This window comes from Phytophthora parasitica (genome assembly GCF_000247585.1).
Source record: "Phytophthora parasitica INRA-310 unplaced genomic scaffold supercont2.114, whole genome shotgun sequence".
Taxonomy (NCBI): Eukaryota; Oomycota; class Peronosporomycetes; order Peronosporales; family Peronosporaceae; genus Phytophthora; species Phytophthora nicotianae.
This window is the reverse complement of record NW_008649100.1, coordinates 44,292-70,187: the sequence shown is the minus strand read 5'-3', so window position 1 is coordinate 70,187 and position 25,896 is coordinate 44,292. Positions and strand designations below refer to the sequence as shown.

Genomic DNA, 25,896 nt, shown 5'->3' with positions numbered 1-25,896 from the left:
CCAGCAACTCGCCATTCGAGAACCTTCTCGACACGTGTAGCCCCTCGCCACTAAAACTCAGGCAGCGGCTACGGTGGCATTCTCTTAATATGGCAATCGCCCCGCACATGTACGCACTAGTGGCATGCTCCTGCGCTTGAGAACGCTGCATTCAGCCACGGAGTGCATCTGCTGCCCCGAGATTGAGTGGCGGCGAGCTTCTAAGACGCGGAAGTCGTCTGACGTTTATTTCTTACAGTTAAATATAGTATTGAAGGCAATTTGTTATCAGACTTTGAGACAAGTCCAAATGCATTGCATCAGGGTATGCGATGATGGAGGTTTTCAGACTAGGTACGTTCTGGAATCGCCTGGTCGTTGTATGGTTCCCCTTTGTCCCCCCAGCCAAACGCGAGCCACTTTCGTTTCGGCAGCTCCGCGGAAGAAGCAGCTCGTCTCTTTATTTCTGTGTAAACCATGTCGGTGATCGGTGTGGACTTCGGCAATGTGGACTGCGTGATTGGCCAGGCCAAGCGCGGCGGCATCGACATCATCCTGAATGAAAACTCGAACAGAAAGAACCCCAACATGGTCTGCGTGCAGGGCAAGCAGCGCTTCATCGGCGAGGCGGCCATCAGCATGGCGCGTATGCACTACAAGAACACGGCCACGGACATCAAGCGCCTCATCGGCCGCAAGTTCAAGCACCCGGAGGTGCAGCAGGAGATCGCGCAGCTGGCCTACAAGTGCGTGGAGCTGGCCAGCGGCGACGTGGGTATCGTCCTCAACTACAATGACGAGCCCGTGACGTTCTCGTGCGAACAGGTCGTGGCCATGATCCTCAACAAGATGCAGAACATTGCGGCCGCTGCCAATGAGGGAGTCAACCCCGCCTACTGCGTGCTCTCATGCCCCGGATTCTACACGGACGTGCAGCGTCGCGCCCTGCTGAACGCCACCAAGATCGCCGGCCTCAACTGCCTGCGCCTCATCAACGAGCACACGGCCATCGCCCTCGCGTACGGTATCTACAAGTCGGCCCGCAACCTCTTCCACGAGTCGGAGCCCCAGCACGTCATGTTCATCGACCTGGGCCACGCCAGCTACACGGTGTCCATCGTGGCCTTCGTGCAGGGCCGCCTCACGGTCAAGTCGGCCGCTTTCGACCGCTTCCTGGGCGGACGCGACTTCGACATGGCCATCGCCAAGGACGTGGCCGCCAAGTTCGCCGAGAAGTACAAGACCAACCCGCTGGAGAACCCCAAGTCGCGTATTAAGCTGCTCTCGTCGTGCGAGAAGGCCAAGAAGAACCTCAGTCCCTACGGTGTCACGGCCACGCACTTGAACATCGAGTGTCTGGCTGACGACCGCGACTACAACTCGCAGGTGACGCTCGAGGAGTTCGAGACGCTCATCGAGCCGCTTCTAAAGCGTCTGGACGGCCCCATTGAGCGCGCTCTGGCCGACGCCGGCATCGACAAGTCACAGCTGACCAACGTGGAGATCGTGGGTGGCGGCACTCGTGTGACCAGCGTCAAGCGCCACCTGGCCGACGTGTTGGGCCTGGACAAGGAGCAGCAGAACTACGGACTGAGCACGACGCTGAACGCCGACGAGTCGGTGGCCCGTGGTTGCGCCCTGAACTGCGCCATCCTGTCGCCCATGTTCAAGGTCAAGGAGTTCAGCGTCACGGACCGTGTGCACCTGCCTGTGCGTGTGTCGTGGGACGGCAGCGCGTCGACGGCCACCGACGCCGCGGCTGATGACGACGAGGACGTCAACATGGAGGCTCCCGCTTCGGAGGACAGCTCGCTGGTGATCTTCACCCGTAAGGACGAGTACCCCAAGACGAAACGCATCACCTTCCGTCGTGACAAGCCCTTCTCTATCGACGCTGTGTACGATGAGTCGGCCAAGACGTATCTGCCTCCTGACTACGTGATGGACATTGGCAAGTTCACGATCTCCGGTATGCCTGCTCAGGAGGCTGGCGCGGAGATCCCCAAGATCCGTGTGAACGTGCAGCAGGACATGAACGGTCTGTTCTCAGTGTCGTCGTCGCAGTTGATGCAGGAGATTAAGGAGGAGGAGAAGCCTGCTGAGGCTGAAGGCGAGCAGAAGGAGGGCGAGGACAAGAAGGAGGACAAGCCTGCTGAGCCCAAGAAGAAGCGCTTCCGTAAGATTGAGCTGACGGTACAGGCGCAGGTCGGAGGTCTGTCGGTTGCTGATGTGACTACGGCCACCGAGCAGGAGCTCAAGATGGCGCAGCAGGACCGTGTGATCGAGGAGACATTCAACAAGCGCAACGAGCTGGAAAGTTTCGTGTACGAGATGCGCAACCAGATCACGGACAAGCTGGCCGGCTTCATTACTAGCGACGAGAAGAACACGCTCGAATCGAAGCTCATGGAGACGGAGGACTGGCTGTACACGGACGAGGGCTTCGACAGCACCAAGTCGGTATACCAGCAGAAGTTGGACGACATGCGCAAGTTGTCTTCTCCCGTCGAGTTCCGTCTGACGGAGAGCACGGAGCGTGGTGTGGCTCAGGCGGAGCTGACGGCTGTGCTGGAAGAGTACAAGCGTATGGTGAACTCGGGCGACGAGGCCTACTCGCACTGGACTGAGGAGGAGAAGACCAAGCTCCGTCAGACGTGCGTGGACGCCGAGACGTGGCTCTTTGATGGGCTGACCAAGCAGGCGGACCTGAATTCGACGGACGCCCCCATCATCACGTCGGCTGCCATTCGTAGCAAGATTGTGGCCGTGCGCGCCGTGGCTCTCCCGATCACGACCAAGCCCAAGCCGCTCCCGAAGGTGGAGACGCCCGCTGCCCCCGAGCCGACTGAGGCGGAGGCCGCCCCTGCTGACGAGAAGGAGGAGGCCGAGAAGATGGACCTGGACTAAGCTTTCCCAGCGACGGAGAGAGCAGAGAATCAGGCTTTTTGCATATGACGCGTGCTGCTTGCGGTCTGTGCGCTCGAAGTAGACGCGCATGCAGACCAGCAAGTAGGCAGGCAGCACACGTGCTTTCGTAGTCATCCCGGTAGAAATCCATACAAAAACAATCTTTTTCGTTGAACCCATGTCGCTATTATCAGGTCGTTTTTTTAAACAGTAGACAATGCATGTCCTTATTGACGAGAGCTTATACCGCGAGGTTGGAGGCCTTGTTCTCATTTAAGTCCGAATTGAAAAGCTCCATTCATCTTGCAAGCGGTAGAGCGCTCGATAAATATGGCCAGGTACGTTGTCTTCGTCGGTGTCTGTCGGCTATGTATGGCGTCGTATAAAGTGGTCATGGTGCTGATCGGGTGGACAAATGACTGACGCTTGCAACTATGTTTGTTTCTTCTTCATACGCCGCCTGTAGTACCGGAGAGAGCGAGTTCAAGCGTGTGCAGGAGGACGAGGAGGAGTTCCAGAAGGGTCCGCTCTCAGTGCTCATGCACAGCGTCAAGAACAACTCGCAGGTGCTAATCAACGTGCGTAACAACCACAAGCTACTGGCGCGTGTCAAGGCCTTCGATCGCCACTGCAACATGGTGCTGGAGAACGTTAAGGAGATGTGGACCGAGGTGCCCAAGGCCGGCAAGGGCAAGAAGGCAGCCAAACCCGTCAACAAGGACCGCTTCGTCAGCAAAATGTTCCTGCGTGGAGACTCGGTCATTATCGTGCTACGGAACCCGCACGCTTAGAGCCTTTTATTGCAGCTGGGAGCTGATCGGAATAGACGTTGGGCACTCAGCCACTTTCTCTTTGGTGTGCTTATCCACAGCATGTGGCGGAGACAACGTCCTCTGCCCTTATCATTCTCTACCTTCTTGTTGATCCGTAAGGCTAATTTTATTTGGTCACAGCTCAACTTGCTCACCTGCAGTACCCATGTCATCGCTATTGGAGCTTCCATCGGAGCTGCTGGAGCTCAACGTGTGTCAGTGCCTGGATGTCGTTAGTGTCTCTCAGCTCAGTCTCGTGAATCGCAGCGTACATCAGGATATCACGCACTGTTCCAAGCTCTGGGAGACCCTGGTGGCCCGTCACTTCGGCTACGTGAACAAACCGGCGCAGGCCCAAAGCAACAGTGACAACAGCGAGATCAGCTGGAGAGAAGTCTTTATTGCGGGTTGGCAGGACTATTGGATGTTGACCCCAGCCACACTGCAAGAGAGTGACGTCCTGCACGTGTACCACCAGAAGTTACGACTTCAACCTCGGGAGGCTCAGATCAGACAGGAGATTGTGCTCATGCTGGGACTACGACGAATTCCAAGCAGTGTGAAGCTAATTCAGCTGTACGCAAATGTGATTCGACAGGCTCATCTCGTTCCTCGTGTGGGTGCTGCCAGTACGGCAAGGGCTCTGCGCAGATTGGCGTTGTAGTGGTATCTGGGCGATGAGTGAGGTCTATTGGATCCTTTCAACGACGTTCATCTACAGCAGCAAGAATCAACTTAAAGTTCCAGAATTTGCAGTCGAATCTCATTTTGAACGAATTTGAATCTTAAAAAAAAAGTCAACAACAACTGTGTCGACTTGCATGATCTTGAAAAATGAAAATGCAGAACGTTACTTAGTAACTATTATCTGCGAGTAAACTGTGCTACACACGCAGACAATCCACGTAGACGACATAACGCACAAAATAAACTGGTGACGAGCGTTCCGGTATCTTGCCAATGCAGGTCAAGGTTGTCCTCTACACGAGCTTGCGCTCCTTACAACTCAGAGAAACACTTTACTCCTCCAATGCCCGTTTTTGAGGAAAACTTATCTTCTTCAGTTCCTCCAGCTTCTGAAGAGCATCCATCGCAGTCGGCCGTTGAGACGGATCTTCTTTCATTAACGCCTTTCGGAATGCAGTCCTCTCTCCACCGTCACCCCACAGTTTATCCATCCCTCGAAGTAAATAGCCGACCGACCAGCTATCCACTGCCGTTGTGTGCTTAACGTTCGTATCGTGTATCTCCGGCGCATGACTGCCAGGTCTTAAATGCTCTTCACTCGATGAAACGGCCGGACTTTGTTCTACGTTCATGTAATCAATGAGGAACCACGAGTTGGAACCATTACGACGCCTCATGACGTTTGCCCACCGAATGTCTCGGTGCATCCACGAGGCATCATGCAACATAACCAAAGCCGCCAAAACGTCACCGATAGCACCGAATAATTCCTTGAGGTTTGCAGGCTTGGTATCGATCCCTCGAGGAGTGAAGACCATTCTTCTCGTATCGTTGTTCGTACTCTTTTTAGCGATCCGAGTTTTCCCCATTATTGGCTTGTAATACCTTGTAGACCACCTCCGCTTCGGAAGATGCATCGAAAAATTGGTGAGGAAAACATCTTCGTCACGCGAGTAGATTCCAGCAGATATCGACCCCGCTAGACTGGTGTAGCAGCTTGTACTCGTCAAATCCAGTATTGGGGCATAAGTTAGCGAGGGCTGGTAGAAGACGACTCATATTCAACACCGCCAGCAGAAGATCAAAGCGACACGTCTCGCTCCCGATGTTGTACGAGCCAAGTCGCTCTCTTCGAATTTCACTCGAATCGGTTGACGCGCGTATGAGTGCGTACAATGAACCGATGGAGGCATCGGTCTCGTAGCCGAACAAGTACAGTAAGTCTCCGTGGTTCCATTGAACCTGGGCAAACTTTCTGGAACGAGGACCGTCAACGGGAAAAGACTTCCAACCTTCCTCCTTTCCATGAAGGACGCACACAGAATCCAGATTGACGACAAAGTCTGGGGTGGCGGGTCCACCGTCTAGCGGTATTTCAATTGAGAATCGATTGATGCGTCAGAAAAAAACCAGCACAAATTCGAGAACGCGTCGGATGCAGTCATCCCAGTTCGAAGTATATGACGTCTTGTGTGTCCGTTGCTGTTGGAGTAAGAGCACGGTAACCGATTTGAAAGAGGAATTCCGAGTCTGTTGCTTTAAAAAATCTTTGCTGCATAATAATTTTTATGGTGGTTCAGAAGTCCTCTATTTTACCGGCAATTCCAATTCAAGAAGAGCTCTTTAGGAATACCGATCTTGGCAGGGTAGCTCCTTTTAAGGGCATCCCTCCAAGTGTAAGTCCACCCTTTGTCGAAATTGGCATAATCTTTTTCTGCGTAGTTCGACGGTTCACACCGCGCACTATAGTATTAATAGTTGGAAACGTGATAAATCCAACCGCGTTGCTCCCAAGAGAAATTTGTAAAATGACTATAAAAACTTTGCCCTTGCTGTTTCTCTTACCTTTCCCAGTCGGATGCTTTCAGTCTCGGAAGCAAATAGTTCATACCCATCAATCCTAATCCGTCAATCCTAAAACACGCCCAGGAACCTTTTTCCAAAGCATCGTCTTGCCATTATCACTTGCCTTTGCACCAAATCCTATAAAAATAATAAACGGAAACAACGAATTCAGTTCAATTTATTCAGTCACTTCTGTCGCGACATCCACGTAGACTTCTTATCGCCATCGTCGAGCGAGCGCTCACTCTGCTTTGTTCCGCACATTCGTGTGCTCGTTTAACCGGGTGCCCACTCGTGCGCATACGGAGGCGCGCGTGGGTGAAACAACCTGTAGTTTTGCGCGTTTCCGTGTTGCTTGATGCTCTAGTGATCGACCCACATCCTGGATGTGTGAAAGTTAAAATTGTTTCGATCACGAGCGGAGGTTTCACCGTCTTTTGACTTGGCCTCTCACACCACTGAGGAAGGTGTGAGGAGAGACTTGGGCTGCTGCACCACTTGCTTCTTGGGCGAGTTCGACAGATCGACTTCTCGCTCCGTCTCGCGTGCATCTGTCAGCTCATTCTCGTCCTCGCCATCACTGCTACTGGTGCTTGTGCTGTTGGGCGCGTCTTGGTCGGTGGCGCCGCTCTCGTTGACTGCAGCTTCTGTTACTGATACATTGTGAATGGGACTGCTTCCAATATCGTCGAGAGAAACCTCGACTGTCGCTTCTTCCGCTGCCTTGACGGTATGTGCAGGCGTCTGCATGATCTCGATGGCAACTTCTGCTTGAGCACTTCGTTCGTGCTCAGAGGTGGATGCTGGGACTTGTTCAACTGATACCGTCGGCATCGGAGGTAAGGAAGTAGGCAACGATGCGGACACAGTCGTTGGGATTGATGCTCGTTCCAAATTCGATGGAGATACCACCGCATCCAGAGGTGTTTCTGAAGCCCGAGATTCGTGTGCTGTAGGGGCATTCGAAGGTAGTAGCACAACTGGAGACGTTCGGGGTTGCTCGGTCGAAGTCGATAGACTTGCTGGGGCAACAAGAGAAACTGGAGCAGGTGGCACAGCCACTGAAGCAGACACTATAGCAGGTGCAGAGACCGGCGCTGATGCAGACACGCTGGTTCTTGCCGAAGACGATGCTGAAGTCGAATCAGTTCTAGAGAGGCCGTGCGCTCGGCTTGGCGCACTGTTTACAGCAGCAGAGGTCGGTACAACCGGGTCGGGGATGCGAGCATCCGGGTGGAAAGCGCATACATCCTCGAAGATCAATTCCTGCAGCTTCTGCTTCGTCAGGTCGGTATTTTCAAAGGCGAAGTCGAAGGGCGTCGGGCATGTCTTCTCAACAGTTCGATCACGCACCAGACTCAAATACGGGTGTGCGAGAGCTTCTTGGATCGTGATTCGCTTACGTGGGTCAAACACGAGCATCTTCTCAAGTAAATCCAGACATTGTGGGGTAGCACGTGGATACACGGACGAGAGCGGCACCTTCGGCTTTTTGGGCTGACGCAAAATAAAGCGCTTTGCCTTCGGGTTGGTAATGAAGTCCAGCGAGTCTTCAGACGGAGATCCGACCACGTCCATAATAATCTTCAGCTGGTGGAGATAGTCGTGGCCAGGGAAGAGAGGTCGCCGTCCCAGCATCTCGGCCAAAATGCATCCAATAGCCCACACGTCCATCTGTTTGTCGTATTTGGACGACAGCAACAACTCCGGAGCACGGTACCACCGCGTAACAACGTACTCAGTGAGACCCGAGTCCATTCCCTGGATTCCTCTAGCAAGACCAAAATCGCACAGCTTCAAATCGCAATCCGAGTTGACCAGAATGTTGGACGGCTTCAAGTCACGATGCAGAACCTCAGCGGAGTGGACGTAATTGATAGCCACCAGCATCTGGTACAAAAAATATTGCACGTGGTCATCACTAATCGACTGGTTTGAGTGAATAACGCGATGCAGATCTGTCTCCATGAGATCTGTCACAATGTACACGTCGTTGAACTCTTGTAGTGTCGGCGGACGCAGCAGATCCAGCAGATTCACCAGGTTCGGGTGGTTCAGGTGACGCATGAGACGGATTTCACGAAGAATTCGCTTGGCATCGATGAGATCGTTAAAAGCATTCGGAATGTTCTTAATGGCGAGCGCTTGACCTGTCTCCGTGTCGCTGGCAGCAATCACACAGCCATACGCGCCTTGACCCACAGCCTTGATCATCTGATAGCGCTTCGGAACGTCAAAGTTGGTGTTGCCCACTCGGAATTGATGGTTATCACGCTTCGTATCGCGGAAAGAGCAGCCACGAGCCAGTGCAACACGATGACTCATCGACTGCACCACTGCACCTGACGGACGAACCTGCGGTGTCGGGGCATTCAAATCCAGACTGGGTGAGTTTTCATCAATACCAGTACGAGATGCCGTCGCACGAGACATCGCAGCGAACGAAGCCATGGAGGCTTCGAAGCTTATGCTAAGCTGTACTCGTCCACACGTAAACTTCGTCTCGTTTGCAGAGAGTAAAGTGTACCACTGCGGTACAGCACCACGGGCGATATCTGAGTGAATAACGCTCTCCCGAACTGTTCGCGACGTACTGGCCAACGCCAGGAACGGTGCAAGATTGACCTTAGCGACACCAATCACTCGCTCCGAAGCCTTACCTGTGCCATCACTGTCCACTACTTCCCACGCTTCAATCAGGATAAAGCAAGGCTTGCCTCTTGATGATCCTGCGAACGGAATCTCGTGCTTGGAGTTCCATTTGGGATTCCGAGCTTCATCTGGGTCACAAGTGCGTGTTCGAGCCACGCAGTTGGCAGAGGAGGTAGGAGCATACACGTTTGTCTTCCCATCGGTCACCAAGCGCAGTCCCAGGAACACACGGCGATTCGACGGTCGCTTGTCATCGTCAGCTTCCGATCCGTCCGTCTGCTCTTCGTCGTCGATGAATCCCTGGTCTGAAATCTGCTCCCCACGGAACACGACGACGTGGAGTTTTCCTGCTGGATTGTCATGGACTGCGTTGCCCACAACAGCCGCCATGGGCAGCGACAGACTCGACGTAGCACTACAGCCGAAGACGGCCGAGGCTGCGATTGGGTCTGCCGAGATCGTGAGACTCTTGACGCGTCCGTCCGGTGCGAACTCGATCGTGTGCTGCCATTGCTGCGTGAATTTACGTCCATTGTCTCTGTTCTTCATGGTCTCTCGTCCTGCCACAACAGCGGTGCATCCTTCCTTGGCCTGAGCGATATCTGTCACGAAGAAGGCCGTGATCTCCACAGTCTCGTACAGGATGGAGAAGAAGTGCAGTACACCGTCAAGACCGTGATACTCGCCCCAGAAAGGCACAGTGGGCGCGTAATTGGACGTAAGCACGACGTCACGCGAGAGTTTTGGGAAAAACTGCGGCGACGACGAGTGCGAGATGAGCAGCTGGCGGAAGGCGAAGTAGAAGCCGCGTAGATCCACCTGTGTGGGGGACGTTTGCATCTGCAACGCCTCCATCCCTTCCATGGAGAGTCGACTGTGTGCATGTCGAACGCCTTCCTCAATGGCTGCCTGCATCATCTCGACCCACATGTCCTTCTCCAACTCTGTGGTGCAGCACAAGTGGAAGTGTTTGTGGCCCTGTGTCTCAATGAGGAAGCCGTGCGCCTTGCCGTAGTTCTCAGGTCGCACCTTACTGATAATCATGCGACCGCGCAGGTTGCGCGCACTGCGAGCCTCCTCCTTAGAATTGTAGTATGTGAGTGTGGCTCCATCCAGGATGAGATAGCGCTCCTCCCAGCGCGGCAACCAGTCCCCTTTCTTACGTACATATCCCTCCCAATGAACCTCGTGTGTCATGGCGGCGGGTGTAGAGGCTGTGGACGAATCCACGAGTAGATCGTCCATGTTGTTGTTGCTCGTGGTGTGGCCGTTGCTGCTGCTGGGCGGCGCGTTGATGTCGTCACCACCGCTCGTGAGCGCTCCAAGTAGCAGGTCGCGCCCCTGAGCCGGTAGTTCCGCCGCGGACGCGGGTGCGGACGGCTCCATCGCGCGAGAGTGATTGTCGTCCAGCTTGCTCACTTCCTGCTGTCTTGCGCTTCCGTGACGGACTGAATCGAAGGCGCCACTCCCCGTTTCTTTCCCTGCTGTAAATAGATCACGACGGCACAATCCCGAAATGAGCTATCTTTCAATGGCATTTATCTTGGTCTAATTAAGTTGATAACCTTTTGAAAAACTGAAACGACCGATAAGCTACCGATTTACAACTATTACTGCTACTACTTAGTGCAAATATTACTACCTTTGAGATTATAGTACTTACAAAGTACTTGAATTGTAGCAATAATTATAATAATTATGATAGTAGTATATGTAGTACTAACCATATTATTATGAAAGCACCTCAAACCCATTGATCTCTTCAAGCTATTCGCCGCTCTCTCTCGCTCGCACCTCATGGAACAAAACAAAGGTGTACGTATCTACTGCTGTTGCCAAGACCCACCGGGAGCATGGTTATGCTGCATTTGCGACCGCAGGGTCCATCACCTATACGAGCTGTAATCTACAATTTTAACCTATCAAATGTAAATTAAGTTTCACTGAGACCGTACATTTTCAATGCAATGCTAATAGAGAATATCAGCAGGCTCCAATGGTACCCTGAGCCTGGATTTTCGGGGCAATTCTGAGGAGCCTGCAGTAATCTTGTTGCTGCAGGTCCATCTAGAAAAGGGTATTCTCAACAGGTTCTCGAAAGCACGGGATTCGGTACCAAATCAATGTTTTAATAATAGTAGTAGCTCTACAACTAGTAAAACGCAATAAACTAGTATACTTTGTGCATGTATTACTACTTTAGTATCCAGAGTTTCAAATACTACTTTGATATGTAAAATATTTCCAACTGTTATTTTTAGTTAAAAAATATTGTGGCATCTTGTCATTGACAAAAAAGGCTTTTGACAAAGAGCTGAAAATCAAGTCACCACGCGAATGACTGCAATGAGCTTAACGTTGAGATAAAAGCTATCACTAAATCCACGAGTTGACTTGGGTTTCTTTCCAGGTTCATCTTTGCCTCTTGAGGCTGAGTTTTCACTGTCATCTTGGTGCCAAAATAAAGTCCTACCCTCCATTTACTTTTAGCTCACCTCCGCCTTCTGTCAAGTTGAAGTGAGTTGAATTGCTGCTGAGAATGGACGAACCACAGGAACTGGAGCTGCCCGACGCGGATGCCAAGGATGATGGTGCCTTCGAAGCACTGGTGGTCGTGAATCACCACTGGCTTGGTCGCTACGCTCGACTGCACCCGAGCTTCAGCGTGGAGCCGTCGCTACTGGAGCACAATAGTCTCTGGATGAACGCCTACTTCCAGAAAATCCGCATGGTCACATCAGCTGCATCTCCACAGGCCAAGAACCTCATCAAAAAGCATCGAGAGACGGTCATGGAACGACTACGCTCGGCCCCGTTGCCGCACTCCGAGTCTCCTTTCTCCACGTGCGTTGTGGACCCTATGGCCGCCCTTATGTTTGCCTCCTCCATCGGTCGATGTCCGCACGACAACTTGGTACCAGCAGCAATTTATTATAGAAATCTACTAGTGAAACTCAAGTATTGTGCTGTGTGTAGGAGGATCTGTTGGCTGAGGCCTGGGAACTGCTCCAATGTGCGTCGGTTCGAGCACACGCCCTCCAGTCAGGTACGAGTGTTCGGTAAAAGTTGGTGTCATTTTGGTTCAGTCGGTTCATGGCCATTATGGCAGGCTTTGCGAGCTGCGTCTTCCGATTCTTGACGCTCTTTACGGAATCACAGAAGCGAGTAGGACTTGCAGCAGCACCTTCTGTGTGTGCCAATGTTGACGACTCGAATGTGACAAGGCTTTCCGTTGTTCTTTTGTTGTCGTCGTTGTTGTAGATTCCGTGCTTACGACTACTAGTGCTGCTCGCTGAAGAGGACAGCTCTGCTGTTGTGAAAGCGTGCAAAGTTGCTGCCCAGGGACAGTTTTGGCAGCCCAACATGTTTGTGTTATCTCTGCAAAAACGGCACCAAGACAACTCGACACTGTGTGAACTGGCCGCGAGATTACTGGCGTATTTTTCAGACGAAATGCCCATTCAACCGTCGATTGTTATGGATCAGTCATTTGATTCAGAGGAGACCGGTCCATGTAGAGTTCCCACGGCTCACACGTCCCCATTGCGATCAGACAATGGAATCGCTCTTCCGCTTTTGACAAATGGCCATCATCGACCGCTCTTTTCACCGACAACAATGTCCAAGTTGTACCAAGAATCACCATCTCCATACAACCCACACATGAAGCTACCGTTGACGCGCCCACCTACTTCACCGGCTGAACAGATCCGACGCGCACAGATTTTCAGTATGCCTAAACTTGCGGCCGTAGAAGGACAGAGACAGTATCGCTGCAACACTCCTAATGCCCCACAGTCTCGGATTGAGCGAAGTATGAACGTCGAGCCCAGTCGGACACTTGACCCAGTATTCTGTTCACCCCCTCAAAGCCCCAATGGTTGCAGTCCAACTAAGCCTAGAGTTACCGTCTCTGAGAAATACTCGTGGAATCCTGAGTGTATCAATTCAGTGAGTGGATTCGAGTGGTGGTGGCGGTCACTGCCTCAGAATCACGCAAGCCTAGAGCCAACTCAAAAGCTGAAAATGGTCACAAAGGCTGCTGTGCGTTTACATTCGAAAGGAGACCTACAACACGCTATCGAGTTGTATCTGCTGGCATTATCATCAGAGACCAACGACGAAGTGAAGTTCAGGTTGCGTATCAATCTGGCTTGTGCGTACGAAGCAACTAACGATCTATCAGCGAGTGTAGAGGAATTCCGTCATGCATTGGAGCTGAACCCCAATGACCCTTACGCGATTTATAAACTTGGAAGTGTCTTGGCCTCGGTGGGTGAATTTGAAGAAGCTCGAAGGCGTTTTGAGTCGATTCTCGACGAGTATCCTCAAGCTGTAGATGGGTTGAAAATTCTTGACAAAGCAGTAGAGACTCACAAACAAGTAGAAGAGGTCAGAAAAGCTGCAATTGAAGCCGCGAAGACACGCCGCTCGCCATTGAAGGTCATATCTCCAAGAATTAACTTTTCAACTCCGAGAGAACCGATTGCTCCCTTAGCGCCAGTTGCTCAATCACCAGCTCCTCGAAGGAAGAAAAATCCAGCACCAATGCGAGAGTCCCCACCTTGTAGCACTGAAGCAAGGGAAAAGAACGAACGCGTTGCGAGGCCTACAATCGATACCTCACCTAAACCAGAGACGATTACAGTTGCTACAGCGACAGACACTCCAAGTCTGCTGGAAATACTGGTACGGCGCTGTCAAGAGGCTCATATCGACATGAAGGAAGTTCTAAAACAATTAGATCCTCAGGCCCGGAGTTTGGTTCACAAGGAGAGTGTCACAAACCTTATTCGGGTTATCACTGGTATCGACGTGAGCAGTGAGGATCAATTGGCTTTAGGAATATCAGCAGACGACTGGGTGACCCAAGAGAGCCAAGATTTCCTGCAGTATAGAGGATTTCTGAACGCTTACATTAAACAACATAAAGTTGAAGCAGAACTTCTGGTTTCAGGCGACATTGGACGAGTAAAACGCTTGATTGATGATCTCATTCGGAACGACGTGGCCAACTTTTCAAGTCACAATGTTTCTGGGTGGGTGCGGTCGGGAAGCGAGAGAGCTGCTGCAGAATTACACCGGAACTCTTCTTCGTTAACGACTCTAGAATGGAGTTCCAATGAAGGTGAAATTACTGCAACAGATACAGCTCCGAAACAGTCCGAGTTGGGAAATTGTACGGAGGGTACGCAGAGTGCACCCGACCTGCACGCCAGCGAAGAGGATTTGTTCACTCCTCGTACATGCGCTAGGAAGGATCGAGCACGGGAGGAGTGGCTCTTAACTGCAGAAAAGGCTCGAGTCCTCGCTAGAAGACAACAGCGGTGCATGAAATCTCTCCGGGATATCGCTGCTCGAGCAAAGGCACATATTGCGTCGCGTCGGAATGCCGTGGCATATCTTCGTTTGGTTGCTCAGAACGCACAGGACGAAATGAAGATGCGGAAATTACGGTGTGTGATGGCACAAGAAGAGGCTGCAGAATTGTACAAAGACCACAACGATGAAGCGCAATCGAAAGATTCCACAGAGCTTATGCCGGGGTCTAATGACGCAAATGAAGGAGTTCATCGGAAAACCGTTAAAGAACTCTCAGAGGAAACTTATCATGCCTCTGTACGAACAGCTATGGCTCGAGTGTGTCAGAATGCCCAACTTGAAGATTTAAGGACCGTAGTTTCTCGCTTTGCAGCCTTCTGTCAAGTGCCCTCCTTCTTCTCGGATATCCAAGCACGCATCCCAGATGGAAGAGGACAGCCAGAACTTGCTGAAGCTGCAACGACGGCGCGACAAAACGAATAGGAAATGGATAAGTTGGCAACAAGCACAACTGACTCATATGAGTGCTTTCTTCAGATTACAATAATACTCGCTGCATTTCCAGCAGCAGCCACAATTGACTTCACGCTCTGTACCTCTACTTCCAGCACTCACGGGTTGTACATGAAGTCGTGCAGGTATTGCGCCATGTTCTCCGGCTTCGGGACGGTGGCAAAACCTTGTTCGTAGCCCTGTAGATATCAACAAGTACGTCACAGTGTCTGTTAGTCTGGAGGCACCACCAGCAGCAAAATGATAAATACGTACGTATTCGGCGACAGCCTCTGCGATCTTGAGAGATACTTCCCGAATATTGGATAACGGCGGGTAGACGCATCCAGTCTCCAGATCAGCGGGGGTTGTCATTCCAGCCAAAGTCTTGGCGGCAATGATCATAATCTCGTCGTTCACATGAGTCAATCCGGCAGCGACGACACCCAGGCCAACACCAGGGAAAATGTACGAGTTGTTGCCCTGACCAGGAACACAGAGCTTGCCATCGACTTCAACGGGGTCGAAAGGACTCCCACTGGCAAAGATACACTTCCCATTGGTGAACGTGTAGGCCTCCTCGGCCGAGCATTCGGCCTTGGATGTGGGGTTGCTCAGAGCGAAGATGATGGGGCGTTCGTTCAGCTCGCTCATTTTCTGGCAGACTTCCTCGTTGAAAGCTTTAGCAATGGTACACACGCCGATAAGAGCAGTAGGTTTGATGCGATCCAAAGTTTCCAATAGGTTTGGACATTCAGGGGCGTCGTGTGCATACGGGAGCTTGTGTGGTTGCAGCGAATCCTTGCGAGACTCCACGACCAAACCACGCGAGTCCACCAGCCAGATATGCTTACGAGACTCTTCCACGGACTTGCCGGTCTCACGGGAGATTGCCAAGGCGATCAGGTCGGCAATACCTGTACCAGCAGTGCCAGCACCCAAAAAGACAAACTTCTGCCCCGAGATCGGCATACCCGAGAGCGGCACGGCAGCCAACAGACCAGCAAGCACAACGGAGGCCGTGCCCTGGATGTCATCGTTGAATGTGCAGTGCGTGTTCTGGTACTTCCGCAGCAACGGGAAAGCGTTGGAGTTTCCAAAATCCTCGAACTGCAGCAGCACGTTGTCGCCATACTTGGCCTTAGCAGCGTTCATGAACTCGTCCACGAGCTGCTCGAACTTCGCACCACGTTCACGTTTCTGACGTAGACCAATGTAGAACGGATCGGCCAGATATTCTTCGTTGTTGGTGCCGCAGTCGAGTACGACGGGAAGGCACATCTGAGGCGGCACACCGGCGCAAGCCGTGTATAGCGATAACTTGCCGACAGGGATCCCCATGCCATTGGCGCCCTGGTCACCCAGACCAAGAATACGCTCACCGTCCGTGAAGCAAATGGCACGAATATCCTTTTCCGGCCAGTTGTCGAGGATCTCGGCGACGTGCCCGATGTCGTTAATGGAGATGTACAAGCCGCGCGGAGTCTGACGGTAAATGTGGCTGAACTCCTGACAGGCTTGCCCGACGGTGGGCGTGTAGACGATCGGCAGCAGTTCGACCGTGTTCTCCATTAGCATTCGATAATATACGTCCTCGTTGGTGTCTTGCATGTTCTGTAGAAAGATATACTTCTCCAAAGGTGTGCTTTTACGACGCAGCTGCATCATGGCACGCTGTGTTTCGAGCTCGATGGAAGTGACGGCTACAGGCAGGAGACCGCGTAGCTTGAACGCCGCTCGCTCCTCCTTGGTGAAGGCTTGACCCTTATTGGCAACGGGTGTGCGCATGACAGCGAAACCAGACTGTGCCTGCTTTTCAGCAACAAGACATAATATATTAGCCATGATCCTGAATATCGGAGACCGTCAGTGTGACGCACTGTGGTACAGTCCTCGACAGCTATGTCAGCTTCGGCGGCCGCGAAGCTCGCAGGCCGCTTGTTTGCGAGCTTCTTTAAAGCCGTAGTGGGTGTTTCAGACGCGATGAACGAAATTGCGGCGCGGGCGGTGATCGGCTTGTGCCGGTGGAGGACGGCATTGCGAAGGGTGAAGATCATTGTGGTTGGGACGAGGCCGATTGAGAAGTGAGCTGGCCAACGCGTGTTGGATCAATCCATGCAACGTGAGAATCACGGAGAAAAACGTCGAGCGCCGTATGGAGCTTCGACTTTGACGTACCCAGTCTGCGGTAATGGTCGTGTCAATCATCGAAAATGCAACCGCAGAAACATGCAACTCTGCTTGGTTTTATCGAGACCCCGTTTCTAGCAACGCCGCTATTTGCGCATTCACACTTGGGCGCCACGAGAAAATGCGTTTGGGGACAGATTGGGGGACAGAATGTCAACCGACGCGGATAGCCTGTCATTCCCGAGCGGGGGCCGGTGACTCGACAGCGTGGCAGTCAGCGATTCCATTCCAGCGAGAGCCACAAGAACGGCGAGTGGAGCTTATCCTGCCTGCTTGAGGTGAGATTCTCGGCAGCACCACTAAACGTCAGATTTGCACTGCGACTGTTGAGCCAAAACGTCATTGTATTTCTTGCGGTGGTCATGGATACAATAGAAAAAATCGGCATCCACGGAAACACCGACGGTACTTCCACGGTGGGATCCAGATAGCGGCGGCGCACAGTGAAACACACATTCGGAAGACCAGCCATAATAGGATATACATGCAGCTAGCCGCTTTTGTCAAGGTATATGGTGCTTTAAAAAGGTAGAAATTGTAGTTATAGTCTTGGAAGAGATTATAGCAGTTCTTCTGCAGCAGCAAGATTGGCAGACTGATCTACTTCAACGTCAACAAGCGTGCACAGCTTTGCAAATATGGTGATATCTGCCTCGTCACAGGTAACAGTGAAAGTACACACCATGACGATCACTGGAGAGCATCAGTGCTGAACGATGTAACCACTCCTCCACCCAGTTAACCCCTCTAAGGGCGTACTCTAGCATAAAGAAACTCATCCCAACGGAAACTCTGGCGTTGTTCACAAGTTTTCGCAAACACCTTCAGTACATCATCTTCAACACAACATGAATTTGCATCTTGTATTCAAACACATACTGGAGAGCGTGGAGGCGTGTAACTTGCGCAATGCTGCAACAGTGAGCTTGTCAATTCACGTGCGACGAACTGGTAGCACCAGGGATGCATTTTTATCTTAAGCAAAAAAAAGATAATTGGTTCTGGCTGCTGGAGAAGCCTCAGTAAATTATTGGATTTTCTCAAAACTGGAAATTATAGGATGAGAAATTTACTGTCACCCAATAAATTATTGAAACACCTTCTAAAAAAACGTTACAGCAATAATTTCGAGAATATTTTTCGGCATCTCAGTCTGGTAGTGCTGCCGCTAAGACAAACAAGAGCAAGAACTCTGAGTCCGAGACTGCTAGTACATGCGTCAAATCGCCGATAGCATTGATGGCAGAGGTGATTACAATTGAATTATTGAAACAGTGCAGGGGAACTTAAGAATTGAATTATTTGTATGGCACCATTGGTTTACATTTTTTTTAAAAATATATTGATTGTGAAGTAATATTTCAATATGTTCGTCTTCATTCTTACAAGTAAGGGCATTTGTTCGCGCAGATTGCATCTTGTTAGCTTGACTCTCTAACCTTTAGCGCAAAACGCTATACAGTACTGGGTGGGTTTTGTGTGCATGCTTATCTGTTCAGGAAATTCAAAATATATGTAGTTAACTGAATTGTTTATTTTGGTGAATTCGGGCTTTTATTAATCCAGCATTCTAATTTTTTCACAGCTCCTGCCTGGAAGCCTGATGCCGCATGTACAATGCCGAAAACGTCCCCCAGCAGCATGTGGACATTTCGCTCGCAAGCGAGATTTGCACAAGCTCGCTCTCAAATCCAGGGTCTTGGACACTTGAAGCAAAGATACGAAACCACCCTTTGGGCTGCTTGGGTCGCAAAAGGCATTCGTTGCACTGCCACGGATTCCAGTACATGTACCTGGTGCCTGTCCAGAATTGATAATTACTGAAGCTACCGAGGCGGTGGACGACAGGTTGTGGCCCATGACAAACTTCTGCGTTGCGTAGGCGATTGATTATATTTGCACCAACCTACATTGGGCGGTACATCCTCCATGGCGCTGAGGGCCATCCTTTTCGATGTCTGCTTGGGGTCCCAAGCGTCTCTTCAAAGAGTTAATTTGAATTGGCAACATTCAACGTCAAATGCACAAGTTGTGCAGCACAACACTGCCGCATGGCGAGCGCATGTTGGAGGCAGTGCAGGCACTGCTCGACGACGAGGTGCTGGCCAAGACGGCGGGCATGACGTCACCGGCGTGGCACTTGAAGCTGAGGCAGCATTGCGCAAATCGCCGCACTAAGTGCGCCATTCGATTGGCGACAGCATCGCGTAGCCGAGCTTCGAGTCGAAATAGTACGTGTAGCTCTCGTCTTAGAATGCGGAAGACCACTGCATGCATTTGCCGCTCGGCACCACTTTTTGCCATGAAAGGATCTGCCACTTGCTGGCGGTGTACTCAGACACTTGAAGCGATTGCTCATATTGCACCAGAGAAACACGTGGCTGTAACTGGTGCCATCATTTCCATACAGTTAAATACAAATCCCAAATATAGACCCTGTGCATCCGATCTTCGAAAAGTGAATCTAAGTGCTACGTACCCCTGAGCAGACCATTGTCCAACTTGCCCGGAAGCCCTCCCGATGCTCTCTCCTTCGCTCTCCAGCACCGTGTCCGGCTCCGTCGTATGGCAGAAGAACCGCCCGGTCGCGGCCTTCCACCCCCTCGTGCTTAGCGCCTATCGCAGCCCCCGCGTGTACAGCCCACTGGCACTCAGCGCTAAGAACGAGCACAAGCCCGAGCGAGCAGGCGTGAAGCTGCTTGTGGGTGCCGGCGTATGCCTCACGTATGAGTTCGCGCTTGGTCACTACCTCGAGTTCATCAAGATCATGAAGCAGACCAGGCCACAGTTCTCGTACCTGCATCTGACCAAGGAAATCATGCACGCCAAGGGTGTCGTGGGTGTTTGGGACGGCTTCTTCCCATGGGGAGCCCTGCAGGGAGTAGCCAAGGGCTCCGTCTTCGCCTGGGGTCACTCTGTTGCCCGTACGGCACTCACCCCTTTTGTCAAGAACGACAAGATCGGCAAAGGCACGGCCGAGGTCATTGCCGGTGGTATCGGTGGTGGCTTCCAGGGTTTCGTGCTCAGTCCCACGCTGCTGCTTAAGACGCGCGTGATGACCGACCCCATTTTCCGTGAGCAGATGACACCGCTTGAGACCATGTCACGCTCCATGCGCATCGGTGTCAAGGTTATCCAGAAGGAAGGTGTGGCTGCGCTCATGAAGGGCTCTGGCATGTTCTCTGTTAAGCGTGTTGCCGACTGGTCTTCGCGCTTCTTCTTCTCTGTGCAGGCCGAGAACATTGTATACAAGCGCAACAACCCGGACCGTGTTCTAACGACGAGCGAGCAGGTCATTTCGTCGCTTATTGGTGGTGTGTTCAGCGCGGCGTTGACGCTGCCCATGGATGTGCTAGTGGCACAGATCCAGCAGGCGTCCAAGGCCGGCGTCAAGGTGCCGGTGGTGGAATTGTTCCGGCAACAGTACCGTGCCGGTGGTCTGAACCAGGTCTTGTCGTTTGGCACTACGGGCTTTGTGGCGCGTCTTCTGCATGCCAGTTTCACAACGATGATCATGAAGACGGCGACGAGCGTGGTGTACGACATGGTGGAGGGCCGGAATTAGAGTGTCACTTACTTATTCCAACCGTCTTGTCCCTGAGTTCCAGCCGGGCACGGGAACTTCGTGCACAGATAGAAGACGACTCCAGTACGTGCCGAATAACCGAAAAATCTATTGCTAATGTTGAAGTTGCCATGGTGCAGCGGTCTACGAATCATTGTCGGTCGGTTCTGTTGACGTTGTAGGGGCAAACGCAGGCGGCATGAACTGCGGGTATCGGTTGAGGATATAGTTCTCGGCCTTTTGCATGCGTTCGTAGTCGTCGTCCAACTCGTGGTCGTATCTGTCCCGCATCACCATGATGCACCAAATTTCGTCAGTCGATTAGGTACAACAAAACGCTCCTCCTCGTTATCATCGCGGCTGTTCTCACCCCATCAAGTGGCAAAGTCCGTGTGCCATCAGCACCGGTAGTCGCTCTTCCAGTGTTGTGATCTCTTCGAGCTGCGGGTCTTCGCACTGACGTTGCACGTATGCCGGGCTAATGTAAATGTCCCCTAGATATCGCTCCTCCCTCAACTTGACGCGTGGGAATCGCCCGGGCGCGCGCACCTGCGGCCACCGCATTTAACAGTCGAGGTGAGCCCTTGCGCAGGGGTAATACAGGCTGAGTTTGGCCTCCTACTTTGTGGAAAGGGAACGAAAGAATATCGGTTGGCTTGTCCTTCTTGCGGAATTTGCGGTTAAGCTTTTGCACGTGTTTGTCCGTCGTAAGCATCACGCCCACGTCCCTATGTATTGAGAGCCGCACAGCCAGTCGTCAGAGATCGGAGACCACAAGAGGAAACGCTTCCGGACACAATTAATTATTGTCAGTTGCTACTCGTACCAAGGTCCTCCGGGGCAGTTGATACAGCGCACCATGGCCTGCACTTGCGCCTGCAGCTTGGCCAACGCACGCGGCGATAGCGCTGCGCCAGTACCGACTAGCGCTTTCGCCACCTGCACCATTTTCCGCTCGTATAAAAAGAAATGAGTTACTGCAGTAGTATTTCTTTTTCAAATGACACAATTTTTTCGCGTGTGACTTGGTTAAAGTAAGAAAAACAGGAAACTAATTCATTCAAGCACCAATAATTGCGTGTCAGGCGTAATGCCGCAATTATTATTGTTGCTGATGATGGCGACTTAGTAGCGATTATTTGCTAGCGAACTATCTTCTAGAACAAAGTTGGCGATCAATGACCACAGACAAATTTTGAAGCATGTCGTATGGATCTAGGCAGATCAACAAGCGCAGTCCCGAGAACATGTAGTGGGCTGCTTTGCATACCCCTGTTAACAGTGCTACATGCATTGAACAGTGTTCGATCGATAAACACGCAACCAAAACCAATTGAACTCTTGAACATACACAAGAATAATTGGTGGAGTTGACTGTCAGTCTCCACCAGTCTCTTGCCTATGGTTTTTGCGGTTGATCAAACAGCACGAGATGTTGCAGCAGCATCTTTCCAAGCACCCGTCTCTTACTTACCTGCCTCGATCGGCCGCGTTTGGTCGTGAGATCAACACACTTCAGCAGTCCAACGCCTTGCGCTCGACACTATGTGGATCTTTCGTTTATTGCGTGCCGATTTCCAGCCTTTGGATCGAGTGCGTTCGCTGAGTGCTGCGGTGGGGACTCCCACTCACATTGTTTGGCGACTGAAGCCCCATCCATGCCCAGTGAGGATCCGCTGCGAGGGAGATCTCCTAGCGGGGACACGATGTCCGGTAATGCCGGACCGGCACGGAGGAACTCCTGCCAGGAGCTCGGAGCTCTTGCTCACTCAACCTGAGCTGCTCGCGGGATTTGGATCACGATTTGGCCGCCCGCTGCTGTCCACTTTGTCAGTTTTCTAATCCCGTAGGTGAATCAACAACGTCGACACCACCTCGTCAGCGCCAACGCGACTGCAAATCGGAGTGTGAGAATGCTGGTGGTCTTATCATGCGTCTCCTCCAGGTTGATATTGCGGAGGTTGATGCTGTTAGCAACAAACAAGGGATTGCTCGCTTCATGTATAATGGGTCTATCAAAGTTGCCGCTGTCAACATGTACGTGGCGTTGATCGCAAGATGTCATCAAGCATTGCGTTTTCGTTGCACTGACACCACACGGAATACGAGGCTTGCAGCTGTGTTGTCGACTTCTGCTCTTTGATAAATAGACTATGAAGGCAGCTTAGCATCCACTGTCGCGAGCTGCTGCCATCATCGCTAACAAATGCAGGCATTAGATTGCGCTTCAGCAAGCGATGCACTCTGCCAAAAAGTACGCTTCGCTCGCTCCTTCAGTTCTGAAGCTCGCAGCGACTGCAGCCTCATACATTGGACTTTGCGGGAATCCTGAATCGCTTGCGTTGCTAGTGGACACCGCCAAAACAGAGCCCTAGCACCAGATCACCTGCCGCACAACCTAGCCTCCCGCCGTAGCGATTCCACCTGGATAAGACTTAGCTCAAGCTCTCGGCAGCAGTACGAGTAAAATAAACTATCCTAGGCGCGCAGCAACTCCACAGGAAAAAGAACGTGGTCGACAGCGCTGCTTGAAGCCGTCCTAGGAAACTGTCCCCAAAACAAAAAGTCAGAATGGTCCCCAAAGCTACGTAATCGATCTGTTCACGACGTTTGCACAAAGCCAGGCTGGTGGTGACGCGGCGACGTGGACTGAGCCGTTTCGCGAAACACCCAGAGGGTTATTTTGCGATGAAAGGGAAAATCCCACTTATGTGGACGTGGGTGAAAAATCGGTTGGACACTCTTCACGCACATTGTTGAAGTCAAATGCGCCCAAGCAGCAAAGCAAAGTCCGGACAAGCGCCAATCTCGGCAACGACAGTCGCAGTCAACGCGTCCCTCTTCTGCACTTCACCAGTCACTGCGCTCCACGTGTCGTGGAGCAATGGCTGCTCCGACGTCACTCCACTGCAAGTTGACATGCAAAACTGCGTAGGAAGAAGTGTCGCTACCGCAGTTTTGCCGAGTGCGACGAGCTGTGCACCAACCATTCGTCATCGGAACATTTGCAATTGCTGCGGTGGCTCGCAATACCAACAAGCGAATCGAAACGCTAACCATTGTCGAAGCGAAGATGGTGGCAAAGGGAAAAATGGAGGTGTATGTTTGTTGTCCGGGAGAAATGAAGCTACCGTGAGGGCAGTGTCCGCAGCGAATGTCAATGGAAACGCGCGCCATTATCAGCCTCAAGGGGACCCAAGCAGCATGTCCCAAAACCCATCCCCCGGCTTTGTGCGATTTTGAAAAACCCGCATCGAATTGAAGGTGGGTTTAGAATCGTTTATGCACGGTTTGTGAATTCATGTGACGGAGTAAGATACTTGTAAATTGTATGCTTCTTACAATTTCCAAGTAATTCCCGTCGCGCCCCTTCACACCAAAGAGTAGAAATGTGCGCGGTCTCCGTCCACCGAGCCAAAAACTGACGTGGCTTCGAGCGCCTGCAGTGCCTTTCATTCCTGTATTTGCCACTTCGTGCGAACTCCTTCCTCTCTTCTCCACATTGACCGCATTCAAGATGGCCTCCACCGGATACACCACCATGCGCACGCCCATCACCAACAAGGGCCTGGCCTTCACGGAAGAGCAGCGCCAGCAGCTCGGTCTGCGTGGCCTGGTGCCGGCCGCCGTGACCTCGACAGAGTTCGAGACGGAGCGCGCCATGGCCGCCATCCGCCGCAAGACGTCGCCCATTGAGAAGTACATTTTCATGCAGAACATGCAAAACACCAACGAGGACGTGTACTACCGTATGCTCATTGAGCACACGCCCGAGCTCATGCCGATTGTGTACACGCCCACCGTCGGCCAGGGTTGCCAGGAATTCAGCCACATTTACACGCAGCAGCCTCGCGGCCTCTTCATCTCGGTGAACGACATCGGACACGTCGCCGAGATCCTCGACAACTGGCCGCAGAAGGACATTCGTGCCATTTGCTTCACGGACGGTGAGCGTATTCTTGGTCTTGGTGACCAGGGTGCCAACGGCATGGGTATCCCCGTCGGCAAGCTCGCGCTATACACGGCTTGCGCCGGTGTGCCGCCTCAGATGTGCCTTCCCGTCGTACTCGACTGCGGCACCAACAACGAAGAATATCTGGCCGATCCGTTCTACATTGGTCTGCGTCAGAAACGTGAACGTGGTGCGAAGTTCGAGCAGCTCGTGGACGAGTTCATGAACGCTGCCAAGGCCAAGTATGGCGACAACGTGCTGCTGCAGTTCGAGGACTTTGGCAACTCCACCGCTTTCCACCTGTTGCGGAAGTACCAGAACACGCACTGCACATTCAACGATGACATCCAGGGCACGGCTTCGGTTGTCCTTGGTGGTCTTCTGGCTGCTGTGCCTCTGTCGGGCAAGACCATCTCGGAGCAGACCTTCCTGTTCCTTGGCGCTGGTGAGGCTGGTACCGGTATTGCTGAGCTGATTGCTCAGGCTATTGCTCAGGAGACTGGTAAGAGCGTGGAGGAGTCTCGTAAGCAGATCTGGCTGGTGGACTCTCGTGGTCTGATCGTGGAGTCCCGTAAGGAATCCCTGCAGCACCACAAGCTGCTGTTCGCTCACGACGCCCCCGCGTGCCCTGACCTTCTGTCGGCTATTGAGCAGATCAAGCCTACCGCTCTGATCGGTGTGTGCACCATTCCAAAGACCTTCACCAAGGAGGTGTGCGAGAAGATGAGCGAGTTGAACGAGCGTCCCATCATCTTCGCTCTGAGCAACCCAACCTCCAAGGCCGAATGCACGGCCGAGGAGGCTTACACGTTCACGAACGGCAAGTGCATCTTCGCCAGTGGCAGTCCGTTCGACCCCGTTGTGTTCAACGGCAAGCGTTACGTGCCTGGCCAGGGCAACAACTCGTACGTGTTCCCCGGTATTGGTCTTGGTGTCGTCGCTGCTGGCCTGACTCACGTGAACGACGAGATCATGATCATCGCTGCTAAGACTCTGGCTGGCTTGACCACCCCCGCAGACCTGGAGACTGGCTGCGTCTACCCGCCGCTGTCCAACATCCGCAGTGTGTCGCTGAAGATCGCAGAGGCTGTGGCTGAGTACGGCTACGAGCAGGGCTTCGCCAAGGTCCCCAGGCCGGAGAACCTGACCCAGTACCTGGCTGACTTCATGTACAATCCCTAAGCGCTCAGTGCTTGCGCTGCAGTAGATCGCAGCACAAGGTCCGCTCGAAAGGATTGAAACCAGTGCGTTCGTTCTTTCCGGCGGTAATTAACGTCAGTGTTTTTGAAAGTTGAATGCACTTATATTGAAGATCAACTGCGTTTCACATGCTTGGCGTATGCACATTTTCACTCGTCGCACAAACCGACACAACCAACATGCACATGCACTGTTCTGGCCGCTGTCATTTTTCGTCTTTTGCCATTTCACTCTGACGAACAGCTTCAACATTATCAATACAACTTTCAAGTGTGGCATTTATTTTGCATTTC

General features: G+C 52.2%; 12 protein-coding genes across 12 annotated transcripts; 6 read left to right on the top strand and 6 right to left on the bottom strand.

Annotated features, from left to right (window-relative positions):
- Nucleotides 1-369: 369 nt before the first annotated feature.
- On the top strand, nucleotides 370-3,065 carry PPTG_19375 (hypothetical protein). The gene has a single exon (XM_008917774.1). It carries the CDS (start codon nucleotides 457-459, stop codon nucleotides 2,884-2,886), a length of 2,430 nt encoding a protein of 809 aa, XP_008916022.1. The 5' UTR covers nucleotides 370-456; the 3' UTR covers nucleotides 2,887-3,065.
- Nucleotides 3,066-3,216: 151 nt separating this feature from the next.
- PPTG_19374 (small nuclear ribonucleoprotein Sm D2) lies at nucleotides 3,217-3,677 on the top strand (the record flags this gene model as incomplete). The annotated part of the gene is made up of 2 exons (XM_008917773.1): nucleotides 3,217-3,224; nucleotides 3,353-3,677. The coding sequence occupies 2 exons, from the start codon at nucleotides 3,217-3,219 to the stop codon at nucleotides 3,675-3,677; spliced, it is 333 nt and encodes a 110-aa protein (XP_008916021.1).
- Nucleotides 3,678-3,864: 187 nt separating this feature from the next.
- Nucleotides 3,865-4,362, top strand: PPTG_19373 (hypothetical protein; the record flags this gene model as incomplete). Its single annotated transcript, XM_008917772.1, has 1 exon — nucleotides 3,865-4,362. The coding sequence occupies one exon, from the start codon at nucleotides 3,865-3,867 to the stop codon at nucleotides 4,360-4,362; it is 498 nt and encodes a 165-aa protein (XP_008916020.1).
- Nucleotides 4,363-4,717: 355 nt separating this feature from the next.
- On the bottom strand, nucleotides 4,718-5,254 carry PPTG_19372 (hypothetical protein; the record flags this gene model as incomplete). Its single annotated transcript, XM_008917771.1, has 1 exon — nucleotides 4,718-5,254. The coding sequence occupies one exon, from the start codon at nucleotides 5,252-5,254 to the stop codon at nucleotides 4,718-4,720; it is 537 nt and encodes a 178-aa protein (XP_008916019.1).
- Nucleotides 5,255-6,274: 1,020 nt separating this feature from the next.
- On the bottom strand, nucleotides 6,275-10,427 carry PPTG_19371 (CMGC/MAPK protein kinase). Its single transcript, XM_008917770.1, has one exon. It carries the CDS (start codon nucleotides 10,266-10,268, stop codon nucleotides 6,681-6,683), a length of 3,588 nt encoding a protein of 1,195 aa, XP_008916018.1. The 5' UTR covers nucleotides 10,269-10,427; the 3' UTR covers nucleotides 6,275-6,680.
- Nucleotides 10,428-11,421: 994 nt separating this feature from the next.
- On the top strand, nucleotides 11,422-14,687 carry PPTG_19370 (hypothetical protein; the record flags this gene model as incomplete). The annotated part of the gene is made up of 4 exons (XM_008917769.1): nucleotides 11,422-11,796; nucleotides 11,859-11,928; nucleotides 11,992-12,047; nucleotides 12,144-14,687. The coding sequence occupies 4 exons, from the start codon at nucleotides 11,422-11,424 to the stop codon at nucleotides 14,685-14,687; spliced, it is 3,045 nt and encodes a 1,014-aa protein (XP_008916017.1).
- A 4-nt stretch (nucleotides 14,688-14,691) lies between these two features.
- PPTG_19369 (hypothetical protein) lies at nucleotides 14,692-16,876 on the bottom strand. Its single transcript, XM_008917768.1, has 3 exons — nucleotides 16,577-16,876; nucleotides 14,973-16,505; nucleotides 14,692-14,896 (listed from the first exon to the last, which is right to left on the bottom strand). The coding sequence occupies exons 1-3, from the start codon at nucleotides 16,751-16,753 to the stop codon at nucleotides 14,816-14,818; spliced, it is 1,791 nt and encodes a 596-aa protein (XP_008916016.1). The 5' UTR covers nucleotides 16,754-16,876; the 3' UTR covers nucleotides 14,692-14,815.
- Nucleotides 16,877-18,400: 1,524 nt separating this feature from the next.
- On the bottom strand, nucleotides 18,401-18,961 carry PPTG_24567 (hypothetical protein). Its single transcript, XM_008917800.1, has one exon. It carries the CDS (start codon nucleotides 18,744-18,746, stop codon nucleotides 18,444-18,446), a length of 303 nt encoding a protein of 100 aa, XP_008916048.1. The 5' UTR covers nucleotides 18,747-18,961; the 3' UTR covers nucleotides 18,401-18,443.
- An 835-nt stretch (nucleotides 18,962-19,796) lies between these two features.
- Nucleotides 19,797-20,432, bottom strand: PPTG_24566 (hypothetical protein; the record flags this gene model as incomplete). The annotated part of the gene is made up of 1 exon (XM_008917799.1): nucleotides 19,797-20,432. One exon carries the CDS (start codon nucleotides 20,430-20,432, stop codon nucleotides 19,797-19,799), a length of 636 nt encoding a protein of 211 aa, XP_008916047.1.
- A 163-nt stretch (nucleotides 20,433-20,595) lies between these two features.
- On the bottom strand, nucleotides 20,596-21,399 carry PPTG_19367 (YbeY/UPF0054 family metalloprotein; the record flags this gene model as incomplete). The annotated part of the gene is made up of 4 exons (XM_008917767.1): nucleotides 20,596-20,731; nucleotides 20,822-21,000; nucleotides 21,074-21,179; nucleotides 21,278-21,399. 4 exons carry the CDS (start codon nucleotides 21,397-21,399, stop codon nucleotides 20,596-20,598), a joined length of 543 nt encoding a protein of 180 aa, XP_008916015.1.
- Nucleotides 21,400-22,167: 768 nt separating this feature from the next.
- Nucleotides 22,168-23,369, top strand: PPTG_24565 (hypothetical protein; the record flags this gene model as incomplete). Its single annotated transcript, XM_008917798.1, has 3 exons — nucleotides 22,168-22,280; nucleotides 22,426-22,488; nucleotides 23,147-23,369. The coding sequence occupies 3 exons, from the start codon at nucleotides 22,168-22,170 to the stop codon at nucleotides 23,367-23,369; spliced, it is 399 nt and encodes a 132-aa protein (XP_008916046.1).
- A 537-nt stretch (nucleotides 23,370-23,906) lies between these two features.
- Nucleotides 23,907-25,892, top strand: PPTG_19366 (hypothetical protein). Its single transcript, XM_008917766.1, has one exon. The coding sequence runs from the start codon at nucleotides 23,969-23,971 to the stop codon at nucleotides 25,583-25,585; it is 1,617 nt and encodes a 538-aa protein (XP_008916014.1). The 5' UTR covers nucleotides 23,907-23,968; the 3' UTR covers nucleotides 25,586-25,892.
- The last annotated feature ends 4 nt before the right edge of the window (nucleotides 25,893-25,896 follow it).